The sequence below is a fragment of the Microtus oregoni genome, unplaced genomic scaffold (genome assembly GCF_018167655.1).
Source record: "Microtus oregoni isolate MIOR12 unplaced genomic scaffold, Mior012 000001F_ref0000356, whole genome shotgun sequence".
Taxonomy (NCBI): domain Eukaryota; kingdom Metazoa; phylum Chordata; class Mammalia; order Rodentia; family Cricetidae; genus Microtus; species Microtus oregoni.
In genome coordinates this window covers 67,825,924-67,851,225 of record NW_024543060.1, presented here as the reverse complement: position 1 = coordinate 67,851,225, position 25,302 = coordinate 67,825,924, and the positions used below count along the sequence as shown (strand labels likewise).

Genomic DNA, 25,302 nt, shown 5'->3' with positions numbered 1-25,302 from the left:
CAGTGTTTCCACATTTTAAAGAGTCACCCGTGTAATTTTCAGTTACTGGGATGTTTAGAATTTGCCTGAAATATTTTAAAATTTGGTTTCCAGGATAGTTTGAATGCATTCCAAATAATGTATCAGAGAAGTAACTTTTTAAAATTCTCTCTCTTACTTAAAGTAATAGCATAAAAGTACACATAATTTTTAAAGATAAAAGTAGCACTCATATTTATTATTAAAGTATTTGAAATGTTTTGGTTTTAAGAGGAACATCTTACTATGTCTAGTTGTAGCCTCAACAGTAGATCTACCTGCCGCAGCTCACAAGTCCACATAATTCATTGTTAAGAGAACACAGTTCTTAAATGAACAATCCAAAGATAAGATTCAATTATTTATAATGTTTTGATTATAAAAATTATAGCTTGGAGATTATATTAGTATGAATTCATTTTTAAATTTGCAGAAAATGATTTTAGTTTTTCATTTTCTTTATTTTATTTTATTACATTTTATTAAGACAGTTTTAAAATTTAAATATTTTTGATCATATTCTTCCCTTTCCCCAAGTCTTTCCAGACCCTCTCCCCTCCCAACCTCCCAATTTTAAGTTTAAAAAAAAACTCAGTAAATTAAAACAAAATACACCCGCTGAAAAAAACTCTACCAAGCTGTAACCAAATGAAAGCACACACACACACACACACACACACACACACACACACACACAACTGTGGAGTCAACTATTTATTGGTCAGCTAACTACTCATGAACATAAGGCCTGTCCTGCAGTAGTTGATAAGCTGTTATCATTCTATTGATTATTAACTCCAACATTCAGGAGCTATGTAGCTAAAGCAAAAAGAAAAAAAATATTAGCCTTAATTTCTCTTTAACACCGAGAATAAGATGAAGCTAGATGTAGAAGAAATAGTTCAATTCCTTTTTGTTGAACTTGGTAACAATATAACAAGTCAACCAGATGAAGAAGTATGAGATCAAAATTTCACTAAAAGCATTGTTGTTTGTTTGTTTGTTTTACTAGACCTGTCTTTCTTTGATAAAAGATCTGGTTGAAAAGAACATTATCATAGTCATTGGAGTTGCTTTCGGACTGGCAGTTATTGAGGTACAGTATTACAGTGTCATTGCCTCTGCGTTCACTCCACTTCTCATTGATTGTAACAAATGCCAAATGCGGGTGCTGAGAGAGCACTGGGTACACACTGCCCAGGGCACAGCATCTCTCTGAGTCAGCCTTGAGTCTGGAACAGGTAGGATTATAGTCCTGTAAACCAAGAAGGGCCGAGGCTGCTGTTTCTAAATATCTTCTTGCAATGTACCAGTATATATAGGCCATAGATTTGTCTACACACATATGATTTACCTGAACACAGATGTCACAGAAAAAGAGTAATATATACTAGGTATTGTTTTCTTGAGGGAAGAAAATAACATCTGTACAATTCTTATTTGTAGGTATCCCTTTGGTATCAAAATTAGTTCAAGTGTTAAAATTTTCTGAAGTAAGGTAGAATGAAGGAAATAAAAAAAGAAAAAAAAAAGATCCAGCTGTCACAACTGGCCATTTCTAGCCATTATCTTGCAACAGAACATAGAAGCCAAACTCAGAGGAGTGGAGAAATGTTTTGCCTCCAATTCATTCTAGAGAAATTTAAGAACTTCTAAACAGCAAAAGTAGTTACCTTAAATTTTCTCATCTTAGATACTATAAATGATCTTGGAGATATTTTCAGGAAAAGCTCTCAGTGAAGCTTGTGAATCCTTTCCATCAATTTAATTATTGATGTTGAAAAATGGATTTTCCATTGGATTTCTATCTTGATGGATTTTCTTGTCATTTCATTTTATATCCTGAAAGGTAACTTTCGTATGGTCTCCAAATATTTACAAAGAATATGAAATAAAACGTTTTCAAAGCAGCATTTATGGTATTATCTCAGATCACGAGAAACGTAGGCATGAAATGTGTCAGAACCACTCATGACCGCATGTAGATACAATAGCAAGAATTCAAACACTGTGTGGTACTTCCCAGGTGATTGCAGAAGAATGACGTTTACATCATTCTCGTGGAATGCTGGGTAGTGTCCCTTTAGGCTCTTAAGTTGCTTTGGAGCCTCTTGTCACACAAATGCTTGGTCAGAATTTTGGTTGAGATTAAAACAATTTAGTGTCCTCAGTTGTTACTGGTAGAATTTCTTAGTCATGTATCAGAATAAAAGCCGGTACTACTAGTATCAAATACACACACAAGATATATATATATATATATATATATATATATATATATATCATCATCCAAATGAGTCAAAGTCAAATGTTGCTTGCATTAGGTCTGTTTCTCTTGATTGTGCCATTGGTTCTGTGTCCTTTGTATTCTGGCTTCATGCTAATTTGAAATAATAGACAATGGCTGCAAAGGCAAGTGAAGAATCACATATATATTATCGTCACATGAACACGTGGCACACATGTACTTAGTACGCTTTGATAGAGTTGATTCTAAAGGTACAGTCACTGCTGGGGATATGGCTTGGTCATAGAGCATGAAGTTAATGTGCCCAGAGACCTGGGTTTAATCACTAACTAATTAAGATTGCCAAAGCAGGTTTTAAATGAGGTTTGTATTAAATTTCATTTTAGACTCAAACTTAGAGAGTTGCCTATGACTGAATAGAGCTCACGCATGCTTTTAAGAGGTTTGTTGAAGCTGAGCCAAAAGTAATAAGGACATGATTGATTGGAAAGATTGGTGTCTTCCATATCATAGCCAAACTTACTGCCAAGAATCTAAACAGATCTAGAGGAAAGGAAGATTGCAAGAGGGATAGCACACATATCAATATTTTATGAATTTGATAAATTCCATGTACGTGTTACGCATTTAGGGACGTTATTAATTCTCATACCTGACTTTCCAGGGAAGTACTTGAATAAACCCTATTACAATAGTTTACCACTATGGAGGTTGTGTGGTACTGTCATGATGTGCAATCATCAGAGAGCCCAGTGACATTGGAATGCCTAGACTATATGTAGATATAGTTAACAATTGATTGATAGAATTGTTGGATACTTTTCTTTGATTTCTCAATCTAAAGCCTGTCTTCTGTCTGGAGTTTGATGTAAAACAAGTATTTGATACCTTATTTTATCCAAAAGAGAGCTTTGCAAATGGCCCCCATTATCTAGTGAGTAGAAATGTATCTGCCCCCAAATAAACTATAGTCTTGGAGTCATTCAATGGGTCTCTCAGCACTTCAATCTTTTTGACTTCCAAATTCAAGGAAACACAAAGATGCACAGAGTCTCTTCTCATAAACCTTTATAAAGAAATAGAAGCAGCTCTCTACAAATCTAATGCAGAAAGTATATGTAGACAATCTTCTCAGAAAAAAAACACATAATCTATATTTAGGCTTTAGGTGGAGGCTTTGTTAATATTCTATTCCTTTGGGGCTCCTTTCAGCTTGAATACTAGAAACTCATACAAAATACTCATACTTAATTCTGTGAAAAATTCATCTGTAAATGTTTGGAATCCTTATCTAGACTTAAATAAGCAGATTATTATTAAAAGGTGGTCAGCATTTTGTGCTTTTAGTTTCACTAAGCAAAAAATTATCAAATGACATGGAATATTTATCTTTTAATAGGACAAAAGTTAACCTCACAGGAGGTCCTAAGAACAAAGCAATTCAGAGAATTGGCCATTTTACCACATTTTTAAAAACAGCTCCAGCAAATGGGAGTCTTAAGTGCATAAACACTTAGCAGCAAGTCTGTTTTGAGTCTTTGTTCACATATCATAAAACGTTGAATTTCCTTTCTGTGTTTCTGAACACAAATATTCCTAACATATAAAGAAATGAAAGAAGTGTGATATTAGTGATAAAATACTGATATAAAACTACTATTTGAAAGTGTTTCATTAAGTTCTTCAACCTGTGTGCAGCATATGTGGAAGTCGCCACCCTCCTCCCCAAACTCCACATCTCCTTTTTAATGGAACTGTGGCAGAGGAAGCTGCCTTTTGCTGAGTCATCTTAAACGATCATACTCTATCACTTCTGCATCAGAACCAAAGCATTAAAGTCATCAATTGTGGAGTCCATTAGAGAGAGCTTTTTTTTTTTTCTTTTGGAAGAACTAATGAGATGGAATTCACACCCTAGATTTTCAATTTTGTGTTTTGTTACTTCAAAAGAAAATTCCTGAGTTAAGCTAACCCCCATAGTTTGCGAGTGATTTTTCTTCTTCTTCAAAAATGTATATAATTCTTTCACTTCTAAGCATTGGCTAAAACTTCAGTAGGAGAAATTCTAGACTCCTTGATTTCTCTGCGGATGATCCAAACCAGATGACCATGGTCTTTCCAGGGAATCATCAATAAGTATATTTAGCTCCCACAGCCTGGTGTTACCCAGAGCTCAGAGGGAAATACTTTATAGAAAGATGTATGTGTACCACAAGGAGAGAGCATCCTTTAGTAGCAGCTGATATTGCACAATGAGGCAGGGGCACACACACACACACACACACACACACACACACAGAGAGAGAGAGAGAGAGAGAGAGAGAGAGAGAGAGAGAGAGAGGAGAGGGGGGGAGGGAGGGAGGGTGGGAGGGAGGGAGGAGAGAGAGAGAGAGAGAGAGAGAGAGAGATCTGTACTCACTTTTCGATATTGTTCTCCTGGTTCTTTTCCTCAGGAGTCTAAAATCTCATGACAGATTCAATTGACAGTTTCTGTTTTCTCCTTGTTATTCTTTAAATTCCACATTAATCCTGTATTTTATTTTTATTTCTAGATTCTTGGTTTGGTGTTTTCTATGGTTCTGTACTGCCAGATTGGGAGCAAATGAATCTGCAGATTTATCAAGTAATCCTAAACACTGTTTAAGTTTTTGCTTTGGCTTTGTAACTTTATATAAGCGAGTACTGTAAATACCAGGAGCAAATGTCTTATTAAAATGTCTTGCCTAGGCTCACTACAGATATTTTCACACATACTCAGCATATTTAAATGTGAGAGACAGAAAAAAATGAATGTGTATTTTTTTTTCGCAAAATAAAAAGTGTTTACGTTGATGCTTTTCTGGTGTCTGGTCATTGTGTTCAGGTGGCTCTGTGTTTCTGGGGATGTTCATCAGGACCTGCCCAGGGGAACAACTCCATTTCTCAGTGACAAGAGAAATGTGCACACACACACACACACACACACACACACACACGCGCGCGCGCGCGCGCGCACGCAGAAACTGGCTTCCTCCTCTGTGCAGGAGAAAGACCACAGAAGGCAATTATTGTTAAGTTGCTCGAAGTGACAGCAAAGGAGTAGAAAACTTGGGGTATCTCTGCTGGACTGGACATCTCTATTCTGTGCTCTCCCATTCAATGGTTCTTCTGTGGAGATGTATCATCTGTCAAGCACTCTACAATATTATCACCTCATGTCTTCCCACACATTCCTGTGAAATAGGCCCTCACGATGACCCCCATTTTTCAGGTGAGACAGTGAAAACTTAGAGAAGTTAAGTAACTTGCCCACGACTGATGTGGGATTTCCCTCTGTATGCTGTGAAGAGCATTGGTTAATAAAGAAGCTGCTTTGGGCCTATTGCAGCACAGAATAGGGCAAGGCAGGAGCTCCAAGCAGGTAGAGAAGGAGAGAGTAGGCGGAGTTAAGGAGAAGCCATGTAGCCGCCAGAAGAAACAGACACAGGAACTTTGCCCACTAAGCCACAGCCACGTGGAGATACACAGATTAATAGAAATGGGTTAATTTATCATATAAGAGCTATCTAGCAATATGCTTAAGTGATTGGCCAAGCGGTGATCTAAATAATATAGTTTCTGAATGACTATTTCCGGTCTAGGCGACCAGGAAATGAACAAGCAGCCTCTGCCAACACACGACAGAAATGATAAACATTGGGCAGAGATGAGATTCAAGCCTTGACTGTAACCTCCCAGATGATGTTATCTGTTGGCTTTCCGATAATATACTATCTATAAATTTGTTAGATTTTTATAATAACTATTTTTTTGTGTCTGTCTTACACTAAAACTCTTTGAAAACATTGCTTCTTAATGTGTGCTTGTATCCCTATTACACAGTGGTTAGCACCGAGCTGGCACTATAACTAAAGTTATCGATTTTCTGAGCATTCACTCAGTCTCTGAATATATTCTAAACACTTTGCACAGAACAACCCTCTTATGTTGTTGCTAGTACTAGACCTATTTTGATACAGGGAAAGCCTTTCCTAGAGAGACTAATTTAGGGCACATAGGTGGTAAGTGAAGGAATCATGACTGGTTCCACATGACTCAACCTGTGCTTTTTGTGTGGCAGCATCTAAAGGAGCTCTGATAATTGATTCTCATACGATATACGTATGGTAAGTGTATTCCCCTCTTCTGAGCCCGAGGGCAACCAAAGAAGGCAGTTACTTACAAAAATCCTTACAATTTTTATATTGAAGAAAACAGTTATGAAAATGAATATTAACATTTCTTTTGCATAATTTTGGGTACATAATAGGAGCTGGGTAAATAACGTATTATCTTGGTAATATAAGGGCTTTTTTTTATCAGTCAGCTTTAGTAGGAAAACAGAAGCCCTCTAACCCCTTCAAACAATAAAGGCATAGAGCAAGAAACTGATGTATTAGGTGCCATGTCCTGCCATAACAAAATAGACTAAGTGCTTAAAAAGGCAGAATTTCCCAGATTTCTAGAAGCTGAGAATTTTAAGACCATATGCTGGTGGATTCAGTTCCTACTGAGGACTCTTTTCTCCCCTTCTTGCTGTGTTCTCATGCTGGGACGCAGGATAAAAATGGGTGGAGAGGTATGTATTTCCTAGAGAACAATACTACCAGTTCAAAGTTCTACCCCATGACCATATTTGACACAGATTACTTCCTCATTCATATACTTCCACGGTGGGATTTAGGGCTTCAAAATATGGCATTTAGGGGGAAATAACTCATTCTGCATCAATTTCTTACATAGATGGTGGGGAAAGTAGACAGAGGCAGGTGGACAAGTGAGGTAAACCAGAGGTTAGCTGCAGGAAGACATTGCCAATGTATGTAGGGGCAAAGGGCAGAGACAACGCTGGGATCCAGTATTATGTGGAAGAAGATGCAACCAAGAGAGGGACCACAGAGGAAGGATTAAGAGCTGTGGAAATCACACAGCAGCACCAACCCCATTCCTTTGCCATCCCTCCACCAGCTGAATCAGCTTTTGAGAACAGGCACACAGGTGCTTAACTTTCTGAGAAAAGGGCATACACGTGGTAAAAATAAGTCATGAAGAGATTTTAGAATCTGTATGAGAAATTGTGCAGTTTCTCACATTTTTTTCCCTCTTGGCTAAAGTTGATGGTAGGTATTTCAAGGTCAGAGAAGACTTAAGAGCAATTCCTCTGAATGGGGGCCGTTTTACCCTGAGGGGTTATTTGTCAGTGTCTTGAGACAGTTTTGGTTATCAGCGCTGTGAGTGGAGGAGGGTGTTACTGGCATCTGGTGAGCAGAGGCTAGGAATCCTGTCACACTCTAAGGCGCACGTGAGCTTGTCCAGCGGCTAAAACTATCCAGTTCAGAATGTCAGCTGCGCAGTGCAGGATGGAGAGAGCCTAATTAGAGAGCCACGTGTGAGCATCAGAGCACGCGAGAGAGCCCTACCTGGGGAGAGTCTCCTCCTGCAGGTCTCGAAGGAGACTAGAAGGGGTAAGAGCTTTGACAACTCCTTAGCGTGGCGACCTTCACAAGTCACTTGAATGTCCTCTTCTTCAAGGGAGAACTTTTATCAGGAAGTCATTAACATTTCCAGACGTCACCCTGCAAAGATCAGCGGCTGAAATGCGTCCAGGCTTCTGCTTTGGCTGTTTCAAAATGTTTATTTTCTTTTGATAATTTGCTTGCTTTCTAAATTTGTTGTTTTTCTTTCCTTTTTCTTTTTTTCGCTCTGGATGCGATTTTAAAGGAAGGTTTTACTTTTCTGAGTAATGTTAAATTCTGATTTAAAAATAAATTCATCTTTTACTTCTTGGCTCCAAGATCAAATCAGAATATTACAAAATATGTAAATTTTTTTAGTCACTTAAGAATCATAGCAAGAACAAAATGAAAAGATTTTTCCCACTAACCTGTTAATCCAATGAAAATGAAAATGTTTCTCTAACTCAGTGACATGTAGGTATTATTTTTCGTTATGTTTAAGATTACCCATGGTGCTAATTTAGATACACGAAACGCAACTGAACACTTGGGCGTGTTTCTCAAATCTTCTTTCTTCTCTGTTTCTCTTCTGCCATCCTATTTTCATGATCTCTCTTGAAGCAAAATCATTATAATAACCACCTCTTAAAATACTTACGTATTATTCATGTATGTGGATGTGTGTACACCTGTTCAGATGTGCCATGCCCATGGAGGACAAACGTGGGCATTGGGTTCCCTGGAGCTGGAGTTCCAGGGAGTCACGATCTACTTGATTTGAGTGTGGGCAACTGAACTCTGGTCCTCTGCAAGCATAGCAAGCACTCTTAACTACTGAGCCATCTCTCCAGTCTCATTGCAATAACCTCTCAATAGGCTTTTCCCACACTTGTTCTACTTCCTTCAAATCCATTGCGTTTGGTGGCACTGGAGGCATCTGTCTAGAATAGAAGTGTCATTTGTATTCTATGTCATATTATGTGCTCTAGTTCTAAGATATGTTTGTAGTCTCCCGTGGCTTATGATGCGCTTCATCAGAGCTGTGTCTGTTCCCCTGCTCCTCTCTAGGCTTTGTTCCCTGTGTAACCCCCAAGCCTTCTCATCTTTGCCTGGTTCCCACACTTTCAATGACCATCATATCATTTAGGTCTAGCTTCTGTATGGCACCATTCTGGGCCCAATCAGGACTGTTCAGTTTTCCATTTAAATACTCACATCCTCATATGTCTTAGTTATTTTTCATCTGTGTTTAATTATTAGATTTTTTTTGTTTGTTTTGTTTTGTTTTGTTTTTCGAGACAGGGTTTCTCTGTAGCTTTGGAGCCTGTCCTGGAACTCTCTTTGTAGACCAGGCTGGTCTCGAACTCACAGAGATCCGCCTGCCGATGCCTCCCGAGTGCTGGGAATACAGGCGTGCGCCACCACCGCCCGGCCTAATTATTAGATTTTTGATGACTCTCAGGATATATTTGTATATAATTTGTATAACAGATCCTAGCATGGTAACTAGCATATATTAACAGTTCAGTCAGTATATACAATTATTATCACCTGCTTCATTTGAAAGACAATAGCCCTGCTGACCTTAAAGACTGTTCATTGAAGACCAGCGTTTACTTACAATCACATATATGTGTACATATATACACACATATATACAACTAGCATACAAGATAACACATATATTATAAATAGTTAATATTATGTTACTATATAATATTATATTATCATTATAGTAATTATATTTGTATATTATGTATTTTATATAGTTATATTGAGCTTATATATCCTCTATATTACTTATTATATATAATTAATTTATTATGTGTGTGTGTATATATATATATATATATATATATATAATAGTCTTCAAAACAATTCAAGATCATTTAGAATTCAAGCTCATTTGAGTCTCAGAATAATTCTCTTACTAAAGTTTTTCTTAGAGTTCAGAGGAGGAAACTGTAATACGGGGAAGTTAAGCAAGTCGTTTGAATTTGCTACAGCCAAGATGCAAACTCAGGTATCCTGGTTCCATATTACATTATTAAGCCCCAATATATATCTTGGGGAAAAGCTAATTTGATTAGAATCTGAGTTTTAGATTCTTTCCAGAGAAGTCAAATTGCTAAAGATATTATGTGAATATCCGGTTATAGTGACAGAGAGCCATAAATTCAATGGAGAGTCTTCCCCCTTTCCACCCTTCTACTACATGTATGTCTATATATATCCCATCATGATGTTTACCACACACTGGTTCCTGATGCCGCATCTTTTATCTCAGGAGGATCAATTTGAAAAAGAAATGTGTTCTTTCTTACCCATATGATCTACTCATTTACAGCTTGTCAAGTTGTAGACAATATCTTTTGAAAGGATAAGATGAAATAGGTTTTACATTCTAAAAGACCTTGCAATAACCACACCCATGAATGACACTTAAGGCATGCAACTTTTAATCAAGTAGTTTGACTCCAAAAAGAAGATGAGAATATAGCGTTATTCTCCATGAGAGGAGTCCATTTGGTTATGGCTTATGTCTCCTGCTGCTGTATCAATGAAGAGGAACTGCAAGCTACAGAATCTGTAAGCAGATTCCTTAAGCTTCCAATCGTGACTTCACTGTCCCGCGGCCGAGTGATGCTGGACATACTCATGTCTGTGGGACTCATCTGAGAACTGAGACTGAGCAGAAGTCTCTACAGAGTTGTCGTGGTCTTAACTAAGACAACACATACACATGTTTAGCACATGCAGTACGGTTAGCACTCAATGAGCATCAGTATCTACATTGTAAAATCAGTAAAACATTGTGATTATACAATTATTATAAGTCAATTATTTTAAAGACATGTTCATCAAATTTTTGTTTTTGAATAGAAAGCTCCTTTGGACTTCAAAGAAAGTTTGGAGCCATCAATAACCTCATCTTCAAAGCTATGTAATTTTGAAATGGATTTTGGCAGCAAGTCCTCCAGAAAACGCTAAATCCTCCAGTCAAACTCTTCTTCCAAGGCTGCCCTCCAGATAGTGTGTTAGGAACCGGAACCTGACAGACAGGGGGGTGGTGGGAGCTGAACCTCAGCCAGGAAAACGAGGTAACTGGAAAGGAATTACACTGGCCACCATTGTGGAGCTTAACAGCACGTGTCAGGATGTGCAGAGAGAGCGCATAGAGGGCTCTGCTGGCCAGCTGAAACCTAAGGAAGTCACATGATCTTAATACAATCTGAGCATCAACTGTGGCAAAGCCAAGAGCGATAACTAGCCCTGGCGAGCAGGGTGCCGCACCTGGCTCACGGGGTCTCCAGGAGAAACTCTGTGACACTATTAGAAGTGAACCTAATAGAACTTGATCTCCACAGAAGTTGTGGTTTGGGGAAAGCAGGTGAGGGTTCTTGGCAGAACTGAAGATGAAACCTAGTGGAAAAGTTGCAAACAACCAAGGAAGTATTAATTGTTTCATAAACAAAAGTCATAATTGACAACAGAACTTTTTAGTTAAAAAAAATAAACATTGATACAGAACTGGGAACGTAACATACTAAGCCAAACAAATACTCTGAAATAAAATAAGTATCAATAAGTATATAATGATGGATGATGAGCACTAGAATGTGGCCAGTACTTGCTGAATGAAGGATGAGAAGGTCTCAGGAACCTAAAAGCTGGCACTCAGTGCGCTCTGTAGCTTGGGCCTTGGCTGGCTCTGTATGATGCTAGCTAAGTCTTCAATATCTTTTTTTTTTTTAATTTTTATCTTAGACAATTATCCCTTAGTGGTTCAAAAATCTTTGCTTTGGAAAGTCCTTTCAAAAGACCCAAAGATCTTACAAATCCTTCAATAGAAGAGACAAGTTCTGAGAGAAAAGTCAACTTTCTTTCCTGGAACTCATTAAGTGATAAAAATAAATCTAAAAATATCTTGGAAACAATGTATATTTAGAGTCCGATAAACCAGAACTTTTATTTTCCTTACCACCTAGATTACTTTCACATGTAATTATCTTTATGGTCAAATGGTACTGATGTTGCTGGTTAAAGATGAGGAAGTGTTATATCTAGTTGGGGGAAGAGAAACAAAGGAAAGATATGGATGATTAAAAGACCAGTGAGTAAGCAAAGTAAAATGGCTGTTCATATTTTTCTTCCCTCAGGTTCACAGATTATACTTAATATTGGATTGCTTGTTGTTGTGGATTAAAATATTGGAAAGACAATCAAAATTCCTCGTACAGCCAGGAGTGGTGGTGCAGCCCTTTAATCCCAGCAATCTGGAGTCCTGACTGCAGAGTTTGAAATAACTCCTGGTGACAGCAGGAAGATGTGCTGGGAACTGCTCCCTTGAGGGAATCCATGGAAACTGTTGAGTGGTTTCTGTTCTTTAGATGTCTGCTCCCTTTTGTGGCTGAATTCCATACATACTTTCAGAGTTATATCTGTAAAGTACCCAGATGCCACCTGCAACCGCCCAATGAACTCGAAACACACCCTTCGTTCTTAAGTGCTTTCTTACTCTTGAACCTGTTCAAAACCTCACAGATTCCATGGCTTCCTCCCCGCCCTAACTTCAGAGTGGAATTTGAGGCAGCTGATTATTATTATTTTGCTACGCAGGCTCTAATAATATAAATCTGTCATTTTCCAGGATGGTAGTCTTGCAGGGATCTACCTGCCATTGTTTTGTCTCATTTGGAATGATCATCTGTCTCCAACTTGAGTCTTTGCCTCAGATGTGCCTGTGGAAGAAAATGAAGCAGCCCTACTTTATAAAGTCTCCATTATTTCTTTTAGGATGGTAAAGGGGTACTCATCTTTCTTGAGGTTAGAACTGCATCCTTTCACCAACCATTCCCTGCACTCCAGTCCTTCCTCCCTCATACCATTTGAAGCCCACAAAATCCAAAGACAATTGTATAATGTCACCTGCAATGGTTTAGGTAACTCTTCTCCAAATGGTCCATATGTTAGAGATTTGGTCTCCAGCCTGTGGGAGGAGAGTCCTTAAGAAGTGGTGCTTCATGGGAGATCTTTTGGTCATTAGTGACATATTATCAAAGGGGACCGTAATCTCCCAATGTCTTTCTCTCTAATTCTCTACCACAAAGTAATCAGGCCTCCACAGTCATGCAGTCCTACCATGATGATCTTGCCAATAAAGCCTGACTGTGAACCCAACCTTCAAAACTCTGAGCAAACATAAATCTTTCCACTTTTGTAAGCAGATTATTTTAAGTGTTCTGTTACAGTACTAAAAGGTCAACACACTACTATCACTATAGGCTTGCTTCCACAAAACATCTCTTTTCTGTGGATAAAAATGGCCATAAACAGCATTCACCTGTCAAGTCAAGTGTAGAATTTTTGGTAACGGTAGAAACCTTCCTGACATTGTATAAGATTTTAGCAACCAACAAAGGAATCATGCCTGTACATTCAAGTCCATGTGAAATGAATCTGTTGTGGACTATTACTTTAACTATCTGGAGGTGTGTTGCATTAGTTTTTGCTGCCTTTGTCTAATTGTGTAAAGATGGGTTGCATTTGTTTCACCTTGTCTGCCTAAGGCACCTGATTGGTCTAATGAAAAGATGAACAGCCAATAGCAGGCGAGGGATAGGCAGGGCTGGCAGACAGAGAGAATAAGTAGGAAGGGAAATCTAGACTCTAGAGAGAAGAAGGAGGAGAGAATGAGGGAGAAAAAGAGGGACATATCCTGGACCAGAAACCAGGCAGTCACCAGCCAGCTGGATGTGAGAAGCAGTGAAAGTAAGATATACAGAAGGAAAGAAAGGTAAAATAGACCCAAGGCAAGTCGTAGATGAAGAACAGGTTAGGTTATAAAAGGTAGTGGGACAAGCATAAGATAAGGTCAAGCATTCATAACAAACCAGAAGTCTTCTTGTAATAATTTGGAAGCTGATTGGTGACCCCAAAGAAATCCTGGTACATGAATCTAATCTGAAATCTGTGCCAATCTCTGGCTGACAAATTCTGTTTATTTCTCAATATTGAAAACATATCAGCCAGATCTTACCATGCAACAAATAACCCAAGAGATATGACAGTCTTCATTTGGGAAAATAAGGAACTAAGCCAAGCAGGCATCGTCTCCTCTGACCATCATATGGATGCCACCATACTGGGGCATGGGAGGGGAGTGCTGAGTGGGACTGTGTGCAGAGAGACTTAGAGAGCTGAACAGAAATTCCTCAGGCAGAACAGTTCTTGGTATGGGAAGGAAACACTTTGTTTTAATAGAGCTGATCCAAAGAAATATTTCTAAATTACTGTAGTTTTAATTTCTAATGGAAGTATAGTATATATTAAGAAAATAATGACTTTGAAAAATGACTTTTGAAACAGGATCTCCTATTATCCTAGAACTTGCCAAGTAAGCTATACTGGCTAAAAACACTTTGAACCACATAGAAATAAAAACATGGCACATGAAAGTTGATTAGATGCAGCTAAATCAATGATTTGAAGGAATATTCCATTATTCTTTTTTAAAATTTTAATTTTTTCAGTGGAAGGAATTGTTTAAAGGAATGCTTCCTTTGAAAAATTAAACTTTTTTAAAAATGGAAAGGGAAAATATCAATGGTAAGTACAATACAGTAGAAAAATTACTAAGGGAAAAGAGTCAAGAAAAAAAGTTAAAATTTTTAGAATATTTGATTTTCCTATTTTAATTTCGTGTATATGTATGTCTGTGTGTGGCTATGTGCATGGATGTAGGTACTTGTGGAAGGCAGCAGCATCGGATTCCACTGCAGATAGAGTTAGAGTCTGGGAGTCAGCAAACCTGAGTTCTGGGCTTCAAACTCAGGTCTTCTGAAAGAGCAGTCCATGTTCTTAGCTGCTGAGCCATAGCTACAGTCCTAAGCTGATTTTGTTTTAGAAAGAATAACAAAATTATAAGCTTGCAATCAAGACAAAAGAGGGAAAACTTTCTAATATTCTAATATAGAGAATGAGAAGGAAGACAAGATTACCTGTTTTCCAGCTAATAAAAGAACATGTAAGAAGATAGTATTGAACTTTGTTGGAAACAATTGACACGTCAGTTAGAAGAACAAATTCCTTTCAAACCATTGCTTTTCAAATTTACAAAACGAAAATAGAGCTACAGCTATTAGAATTAATAAAAATAATTAGCTTAATGAATATAATATAAATAAAAAAGACTTTCTCTATGTGCCAGTAGCAAATGAGCGGGAAATGGTAAATCAGCCTCTCATAGCAGGATCAAAATAATCACATATCTGCAATTAAGTTAATGAAATACATGGGAAAACTATAATGAAATCATGATATGTTATTGAAATGAATTGTGAGAATCCTACACAAGTAGAGAGATATTTATATTCATGGATGTATCCCTTGGTTTATGCTAAAAAGGTGAGTATTACGACATTTTTTCATTTCAAATTGTTTTGTAGATTCACGGCAAACCAGTTAAAGACTCAGCATAGTTTGTAATGAAAACCAGTGAGTCAATTCTATAATTTTGATAACATTTCCATGTCTACAAGAGCCATAACAATGCTTTATGGTAAAAGAAGCTATGAGCCTTTGATTCATACATACCAAAACGTACTGCAATAAGAGCATAATTAAGACAGAATGTACTGGAATGAGAATAGACAAGCAGCCCCATGGCATAGAATAGAGGCCAGAAACATACCCATTCATACGAAGTCACCTTGTTTACAGGGCTCTTCCAACCACAGCCCAGCGGGTGAACAGATGGTGTCGGGAGATGGAAACCACACTGTAAAGTGAACAGAAAATTTAATATAAATCACTGTGCACAGAGTAAAATATTATTAGGTACTAAAAGAGAAAGCAGAAAACTGTAGGATGTAGCAAGTGCAGGAAGCAGTTACCACCCCTCTGGCTGAAGGATCAAAGGGGAAAGCTGGGAAAGTGAGAGAAAAGCTTCTGGGGCCAATGTTGAGTTGGGGCTTGCAGTTGCGGCCTTGGAAGAGGAGAAGGCCTGTGGCACCGGGTCCTATAGCCCCAGGAAGAAAACTACTCAAGGGCCACTCACAGAAATCATCAGACATGGAAAACCCAGGGGAGGGGGAGGGGTTCAAAAACATAACCATGGAGAAGCAAGCCCATTGTCACCAGCAATCTCTTTCTAGTCACCCTTTTGAATAGAATCTAAGAGTAAGACAGACAACACAGTAGAAAAGTAGATTGAAATCCCCCAACAAAGCAGCAGGTAGTTGGGGCTTGAGGTGGGTTGGGGTTTGGAGCTGAAAAGCAATAGTAACTCAGTATGGACATAGATAGTCTGCAATAAATGGCAAAACCTGTTTCAAGGTGTTAAAAATGACCTTTAACCACTATTTCAAATCGTATATAAAAACCAATTCAAGATGACCTAGATATAAGAAATTAAACTTTGAAAAGTTAAGGAAATCTCTAATACCCTGGAATAAAATTCCTTATGTAGCCAGAACAGCATTAATTTGTAAGAAACAGTGGGCTAACTATTATTTATTTATTTATTAAAGATTTGTCTCTTCCCCACCACCACTTCCCACTTCCCTCCCCCTTCCCCAATCAAGTCCCCCTCCCTCGTCAGTCCAAAGAGCAATCAGGGTTCCCTGTCCTGTGGGAAGTCCAAGGACCACCCACCTTCATCCAGGTCTAGTAAGGTGAGCATCCAAACTGCCTAGGCTTTCACAAAGCCAGTACGTGCAGTAGGATCAAAAACCCATTGCCATTGTTCTTGAGTTCTCAGTAGTCCTCATTGTCCGCTATGTTCAGCGAGTCCGGTTTTATCCCATGCTTTTTCAGACCCAGGCCAGCTGGCCTTGGTGAGTTCCCGATAGAACATCCCCATTGTCTCAGTGTGTGGGAAGTCTACAGCACATGGGCACAGGAGACCACTTCCTACGTATAACCCCAGCAGCACAGACACTAAGGGCATAATTGAATAAATGGGACCTCCTGAGACTGAGAAGCTTCTGTAAAGCAAAAGACTCTGTCACTAAGACAAAAAGGCAACCCACTGACTGGGAGAAGATCTTCACCAACCCCGCAACTGACAAAGGTCTGATCTCCAAAATATATAAAGAACTCAAGAAACTAGACCGTAAAAGGCTAATCAACCCAATTATAAAATGGGGCACTGAGCTGAACAGAGAATTCTCAACAGAAGAAGTTCAAATGTCCAAAAGACACTTAAGGTCATGCTCAACTTCCCTGGCTAACTATTAAAAGTGTGAAAAGGCAGGTGATAGCTCAGGAAAAATGTTTTAAATATATATAAATTATGGAAGGAGAAAAGCGATTTAATTATAAACAGGACAAAATAAGAGATTTAAAAAAGTTGCTCATCTATAGATACATGGATACTGCTGGTCTTTGATTCAATTAGAATTGATCTCAAAACTTAAGTTTGGTGTATATAAAGAAGTCCTTCAAATCATTAAAAACAGAGGGCATAAATTAATAATGAGAAACTTCTTAAAAACATAATTCACAAAAACTTTTCAAAACCAGAATTTTTTCAAAAAACTATTAAAATAGCTTAATGACATGTACTCACAAATTGAAGACCATTGCTCTGAACCCTTGAGTCAAGAAGAACCCAACTTATGCATGAAGCCATATGAATCTTGTAAACAGCTGTATGCATACTTTACATTGGCATATATAGTATAAGAGGCCATGCCCAAGTGGGTGGGTAACTTAGAGGATACTGGCAGTAGGAATTTCTGCAGCAGAAATGTCCTCATTATTTCATTCAACTGTTCTTTTTAAGTCTTCACTAAGCTATTTATTTATATCCTCTTTAATAGCCTTGGACATATTCATAATTGTAATGTTGAACTCTTTGCCTTGTGTTTAACCTAAATTGCTTTTCCTGGGGCTTATTGCAAGAGGGTTTCTGGCTTCTGGGGGAGGCATATGGATTTGGCTGTTCAAGTTTGTGTTCGTGTGCTGGGATCTAGGCATTTGGAGCTAAGATCCTTAAATGTTTCTTGGTGTCAATATCGGGTCTCTTGTTGTTTTTTGGAGGGAGGGGGTTGTCTTTTTGTTGCTGTTGCCCACTCTAGATTCTAGGCAAGTGTGACAATTTTTTTGAGATATACAATGTGTAAAGTTCATTCACCTAGATGCACAGCAGAAAAGGTCAGTGAGATTGTTCAACAGGTAAAGGCATTTTTATTGGGCTTGGGGACTTGGTGGCCTGAATTTAATCACCAGGATCCACGTGTTAGAAAAGGGAGAAACAACAACTATAAGTAGTTTTCTGACTTTGACATGCAGGTACACCCACACACAAAGAAATATATACATATGTATATATGTACATATGTACGTGTGTGTGTGTGTGTGTGTGTGTGTGTGTGTGTGTGTGTGTATAAAAGCACAAAACCTCCCTTGAGATTTTGGGATTGCACTCAGAAAGGAATGCTCTTGTGTGAAACTTACATCATCAGAATATCTTGAAAGCATAAAAATCTCAACGTTAATGTGAGAATTTGTTCTCGGCTACTACTACTCATGGAGAACACCCAGGACTGTAATACACGAAGATGTTCACGGAAGGAAAAAAAATTCCCATGCTCTTGCTAAAAGTGAACTCAGAAGTGTAAAACAATGGTTGAGCAGCAATCTGCAGACAAATAGAAGCCCAAGAACATGAGGACAATAAGTGAAAAAAAAATAAAGCATACATTAAGAAGTTAAAAGACATAATAATACATATAATCTTATGTCATATATATGCCATGTATAATATAATATAAGGACAAATATATCTTTACAAAATACTGATGATACACTATTAGAAAAAAAAAGCCACTAAGAAGACAATGGGACTATGAAGGAAGTGATGATGTTTTTAAGATAATCACTGTAAAAACTTAAGTTAAGTGAAATTAGCCAAATTAGAAAACTGGTACATAAAGAAGCTGATTTCATAAATTTGAGAATATAACTGATGCTAACCTCATAGGAAGAAGGGAGAAGTGGGGAAATAATGATCGAAGGCTTCTGACCTGTAGTGGATAGTAGGCAGCTCTGGTACACTACTGTGCACTATAGGGAACACGCTCTTAAAGCAAATCCCCCGAACCCTTGCCTCTTACAGTCTTTCCATCCCAACTCAATGTCCCACGATTCTTAGGTGCAGGAGCTGTCAATAATGGTTTTTGAAGTACATGAATAGAATACAGACACCAGAGAGGCCATCTCACTAGAAACCAGGGGCAGAGGTTGGGGCAGAAATGCTTGATTTGCTATAGTGTCCCATAGCTAACACACACCAAAGTAGTCTTGAGCCACTCTGGCACTGTAGCATTTATCTTTTCCTTCTTTGCAGTTTGTCCTCCTGATTTTCATTAATCATGTCATTTCTGGCCTTATTTCTTTCTTATGCTTTCTCTCCATTGCCCTAGCGAAAGATAAATCTAAAAGTCCTGTAACACTAAGGAATTTTTCTTTCTTTTTAAGTGTATAAAATAATTGCTTTCTCAACTTTATAGTTGTAAAATTATTCCAATATATGAAAATTTCTACATGAAACGATGTACCTAACACACACACATACATGTGAGACATGGAAAGAGAAAGGTGACTACTATGAGTTGGGAAGGAAAAACCTAAAGGGAGAGAGGAGTGGGAATGAGAGAGGGTAATGAGAAACACGAGTTATGAAGGCAGAGGAAGTGTTTTTTTGGTAGGGGAGACGAGCAGGAAGGAAAGGGAGGATAGGGGTGAATAAGAACACAACACAATGACAGCTATGTATAATATAGAAGGTTTTCTTTGGAAGTCAACCAATAAGTAAATAAATACGTAAATAAGTAAAATTGTGCATTTAAGTTAGACCCAGAAGGTCTAATCTTAAAGGAGAGCTTTCTTTGTGGGTATCATGTTCTTGCTCTGTTTCCTACACAGAGATTACATGCTACCTCCGTGAGCAATTATCTTTCGAACATAGTGACTTTATGACTGTCTAGAATTATTTATAAAGCTAGGGCTACAGGTCAGCTAAAACTTTCCACAAACTGCCCCACCACGGTTCATTTATTAGCATTGTGCAGAAACTTGACTCTTTGAAAGGGGATAAAAGGCTCAGGAAATACAAGCAACTCCATCTAGTCCCTTAGTAATCTTTATCAATGGGTGGCGCCAGATGAAAGGAAGGCTGATATTGTTAAGAATTGAAACATCGTGCTGTGACTCACACAAGGAAACCACTGCAAATGTGCTCAGAAATGTCTTTCCTCTGTGTGTCTTATCTTCCCTTTCAGGACTGTGTTCCTGATGCCCTCTGCCTCACTGCTTCCCCACCCCCACAAACTCCCTACCCTGGAGATGCACAGCTGAACTCTACTAAATAGTGTCTCCATCTTGTGAGTCTTTTTGCTTTCAGTTGATTACTATTTTTTTTTTAACCAAGGATAGTGAAAAAGTGAAGCAGAGAGCCCTAGAAAGAGAAATGAATACTTGGTTCGTTGAGATCCAGGGTGGTTTGAATGAGAATGCTGCCGTAGGCTCACGTATTTGAATACTTGCTCCCTAACTATGGGACCTGTTTGGGAAGGATAGGGAGGTGTGGCCTTGTTGCAGGAAGTGTGTCATTGAGGATGGTCTTTGAGGTTTCGAAAGCCCATGCCATTCCCAGTTAGCTCTTTCTCTCTCTCTTGGTTGTACATATAGGCACTCAACTACTGGTCCAGTAACCTGCCTGCCTGCCTGCTGTCATGCTCTGTCATGGTTCTTATGGACTTTCCTACATGCTGGACCTGAACCAAGAACCCTAAATTAAACATTTTCTTCAATAGGTTGCCTTAGTCATGGTGTTTAGTCATGGCAATAGGAAAGTAATTGAGACAAGATTCAAACAAAGGGATTTCTATTTCTTGCATAGTAGGGTAGAGGAATGTATTTGGGGGAAGGAAGCCTTTTCCACATTGTTAAACCACATTAGTTTTATACCTTCTTACTCAGAAGAAAAACCGTAGCATGATGACTAATAGACACAGCAGATAAATATAAAAACATGCATAGTCCCTGCACAGGCAACTGTAATTAGATTTTAAGAACATCTTGTTTATTATAATAAAACATGATGAATTTTATTATGAGTAAAAGAATGGCTGAAACCTTGGTTTTATAATTGCAATGGACTACATTTTGAATTTATTTGTAAAATACATAAAATTTTAATAACTTTAATTTTTAATTTATAAGTTATAATAAAGTGAATATTTAACACTGTTTCCAAATGTACAAACAAGTGGGATTGTGGTTTTAAAAAGTATAATTTGATTAAAAGTTGGCAAAGGGAAAACAGCAGGCCATGAGTGCAGAATTGGTACATAACACACGCTTGTCTCTGATGCGCGTGGGAGCAGAGTTGATTTTCGTAGAAATTATGGAGAAGGAGTAGTAGTTTAAGTGATCTGTTGATTGGATATGGCCCAGTGTCATCCTGTCCTTTTCCATAGAAAAGGGAGCTTAGCAGCTAATGTATTTCCTGATTATAATGATTAAATTGATATTGCGCCTGTACTTTAGTAGCGTTATGTTATAGAAAGTTTTGTTTAACTAAATTTAGCTAAAGTTAATGAATTGGTTGATCCAAATAAAGAGAACCTGAATGCAAACGCTGCACTGCCTGCAACTGCCTGGTCGTGCCACAGAGAGTGTTCTCTCGCAAATGCTGCACTGCTTGCATTCTGTCTGCTCATACTGCAGAGACTGTTCTCTCTCAAATGCTGCACTGCCTGCAACTGCCTGGTCTTGCCACAGTGTTCTCTCTCAAACGCTGCACTGCTTGCATTCTGTCTGCTCATACTGCAGAGACTATTCTCTCACACTCGTGGCTTTGATTGCACCATGTCTAGTGGCACCTTTCAGAGCAGCCTCTATGGTGGAAAACCATGCAATAGAAAAGCAATTGAAACCGTGCAATAGAAAGTAGAAGGTGCAGGCAAAGCAGGGTGTATGCTGTTTTATTTTGTCCTTCTTCTTCTCCCCTGCTATGTGTCTGCTATTTCTGACTCTCAGCTGAGTTCTGGCTACCCATACAGCACCCTCTGAGACCTTTAGCTCATCCATCACAGCTTATCCTATGGCTTTATGACTTGCACATGAATCTAAACTTTAGGAAATATGCTTGCTTTACAATTTAGGATGAAAGTATAAGGTATTATTTTAGTTATCACCTCGACAAGACTTGTGTTAGAGACCATAGCTTTTTCGCTGGTTGTGGATATTGCCAACCCTTTGACAGCCCATAGCAGTAAGTATGTCTGCACAGCCATGTGAGTCTTGTCTGAGTAGAGTAACTGCCTAGATTCATTTTATTGTATTTTTCAGTGACTGTCTCAGGTAGGAAGCAGTCAGTTCGTGCCGGATTAAATTGAGGAATGTGTACCAGGCTTTGAAAATAGCTTGACTCCAGAGTCAGAGGAAATTATACACATCCCCTCCAAACATCAGGGCGTCAGTCAATTGTCTGATCCTTGAGAAATACAACCAAGCAAGGCCTTGAGGAATCCTGACTTTTTAAATCATCAAGTATACCACAGCCTTGATCCCAGACAAGGGCAGTGGTAGAACAAGTTTCTAATTGTTTCCACTGTCTTATCCCAAACTTCTGGTCTGTGATATCCATTGTGTTCATTTAATTCCCTGAAGAGCAGCAAAAATGTCCTTGTAAAATCAGATTATGGCACTCCTAATTGAAGCCTTACCCCATGACTTTGCATTTTACTTGTAGTAAAATCTGAAGAGGGGCTGGACATACTTCTCAGTGATAGAGCACTTGCTTCGCAAATAGAAGGCCCCGTGGTTGATCCCAATATATCAATAAGCAAGTAAATAAATAATCCAAAGCTCTTTACAATTCTGCATGTGTAACATAACTCCTTCACTCCTACAACATTGTCTGTATGACCTTAATATTTGTTTTCCAGCCACTCCGGCTATTTTTTCTGATTATCTGGTAGAGAAATCCAAGTATGTCCTTTGTACTCAGTGTTAAATGATGAAGTGACTGGCTCGGAATAACTGTTACCAAACCTGCCTGCACATTGGAAATCATGTAGCGAGCCTTCAAGGTATAAGCACTTGAAACACATCTGTGTGTTGCTGTTTATAGTTTTGGCTATAGTGGTATTGCCCTGGCCTCCCCTTGGCTGTTTCTGAAGTGCAAACACAGTTGAGGCGCTGTAACTTAGAGGAAAAGACAATTGTGAATACGCTATCAAAGAGACACGGCACCTCACAGGCCTCAACATCATGAGATGTCTTTAGCATACCACTGATGGCTTCGCAAAAAGTCACTCTTCCGTTCGGGACTTTTTTGTTGGGTACTGGCAGTTAGGGCAACAGAAAAGCCCTATTGAATTTTGTTTCCTTTGTGTTAGTAAACCCCAAAGTGATTCCCAGATATTTAAAACTCGGGGAGCAAGGGCCGTTGGAGTCTGTTTTGTACACTGTGCTCTGCTGATTAAAAATACCTGGGTCACGGCCAAAGGTATCGTCATGTTGGCTACGTGACCACGGCAAACAAAGCCGGGCACTCAGGCAGATCTGGAGTTCAAAGCGAATTTAGTCTGGGAACACTTATTAAAGAAAATGTCACTTGTGTTCAAAATAATAACTTGTAACTCTTCCAGAACTGTTTTTCACCTAATCGGATTCGTCCTTACAAAGGAAATTCCGAAGAGAAAAATCTGGAACTTTTGGCCTGGTATGTGTGTGCAGAGACCAGATGGCCGCCAGGTACTCAGCTGGGTTTTGTAGAGGGGCACACTGAATGAAAAAAGACAAGTCTTTTAAAGACGACAATAAATTTCCTAATGGGTCTGTGTGAGCTGTTTAAGGCCTGGAGATAAAGGTTTTGGGTTGCATTGTCCTTAGTTTGAAAGTGGGTCAATTGGTGCCAGATGGGCTGTCATTTCTGTTGTATGATTGTCATCTAAATCTGTGAACATTACAAAAGAAAATAGTTGCAATTTGGAAGCAATAAATTACTGTGAAGCCTACAGAGGAAGCACATCCATGTGCTGGTGAACCAGGAAAGTCCTTTTGAAGGTGGGATGTTGACGTCTCAATTAGAGCCCATCAAGTCTCAGAAGAGTTTTGTTTAAACTGTTGGCAATGGAGAAACAGCTTCTCTTCTTAATGGGGTAGTATTCAATGAGGTGGGTTTCCTTCTCTGTCTCCTTAGACTCGAGAACTAGTTCTCTCTAGGGCCATTATCCACAACTCTAAAATCCAAGAAGCTCTTGAAGATAATTTTTCCACATAGTTTATTTGAAGGGAAAACTTGTCCTGGATCATTAGGAGCTTTCGATAAGCTTTATATTTCCCTCTCTATCTCATGTTGAATATGCATGTTTCTCTGGAACTATAATTATGTATCTGATGGGTTGCTTCCTTAGGCTTTGTCGGGGGATGTTATGTTCTACTTAACTCATGAAACCACTACCTGTCAAAAAAATCTGAAAAAATTTGAATTCCAGTTGCATCTTTCTCAGATTGGGAATAGGCCTCCTTAAACTTGTTAATTCCCATGCATTCAGAACTCTTCAAGAGGTTAGGAAGATGACTCATAGGCTAAAGCTTTTGCCACACCAGTCTGAGGACCGCAGTTCAGATCCCCAGAACCCACATAAAACTGGATAGGGGTGATGCACCCCCTTTAATCCCAGCACTGGAGGGGCAGAGACAGGGTTCCCTGGGGCAACACGGTAGGACAGTCTGGCTGAACTTGGGCAACTGTGGTTTCAGCAAGAGGGCCTGCTTCCATGAAGTAGAGTATGAACAAGGAAGAACCTGATGGTAAACTTTGGAAATCTCCATGATATTCACACGTGTATATATGCACAAGCAAACACACCATGTACATATGTATGCACTCTACATACATGTATGCACACTACAGACACACATGTAAGAATAATAAGATTTTAAATCCTCCCCACAGACGGTGGTCTGCGGGTGCAAGATCAACTCTTTTGGTTATATCTGAGATAGGCAGTAGCTTTGACTATCTTCAGGAAAATGATCTCAGAAAAGGGAAAATAGGAAGGCTTTTGCATATGATTTGATTCTTAATACACAAACAGAAAACAATGCCATCTAGTTGTGGTTTTCAATATGCAACTAGTAAAAGTGAGTTTAACATACATTTGTTCTTTTAAAGTTGTTGTTATTCTTTTTTTGCAGCCCCCAAGCCAAACTCTGAGTGATGATTAAGATGAGATTTATGTAAACAACACAGAGATAAAAGAATTGGTGAATTGGGGTCAGTTGGATGGGGTTTGAGCTGGACTTGGGTAATTATTCTGAGCTGATATGGAACAGGTTTATTTGGACTAGATTTATAAGTTCCTTCCCTGTGAAGTGGTCAAGTTGAAGAAAAAAAGAAGTTGATTACTTTGATTTTGCCTATTTGGAGTTCGGAAAATTTATATGTTTGAAAACCATGATGCAGGCCTATTATAAAAACAGCAGCAACAAGCTAAAACCACACAAACACACAATGCCGTGAATGGGGGATTTAATTTT

At 38.6% G+C, this 25,302-nt stretch overlaps 1 protein-coding gene across 1 annotated transcript in view; it reads left to right on the top strand.

The window, feature by feature from the left end:
• The window catches only part of Tspan8 (tetraspanin 8), a 31,061-nt gene extending 25,963 nt beyond the window's left edge, over nucleotides 1-5,098 (top strand). Inside the window, exons 7-8 of the mRNA XM_041671715.1 lie at nucleotides 1,031-1,114; nucleotides 4,819-5,098. Of these exons, the coding sequence (XP_041527649.1) occupies nucleotides 1,031-1,114; nucleotides 4,819-4,872 (138 nt within the window). The 3' untranslated portion in view covers nucleotides 4,873-5,098. The remainder of the gene's footprint in view (nucleotides 1-1,030; nucleotides 1,115-4,818) is intronic.
• The last annotated feature ends 20,204 nt before the right edge of the window (nucleotides 5,099-25,302 follow it).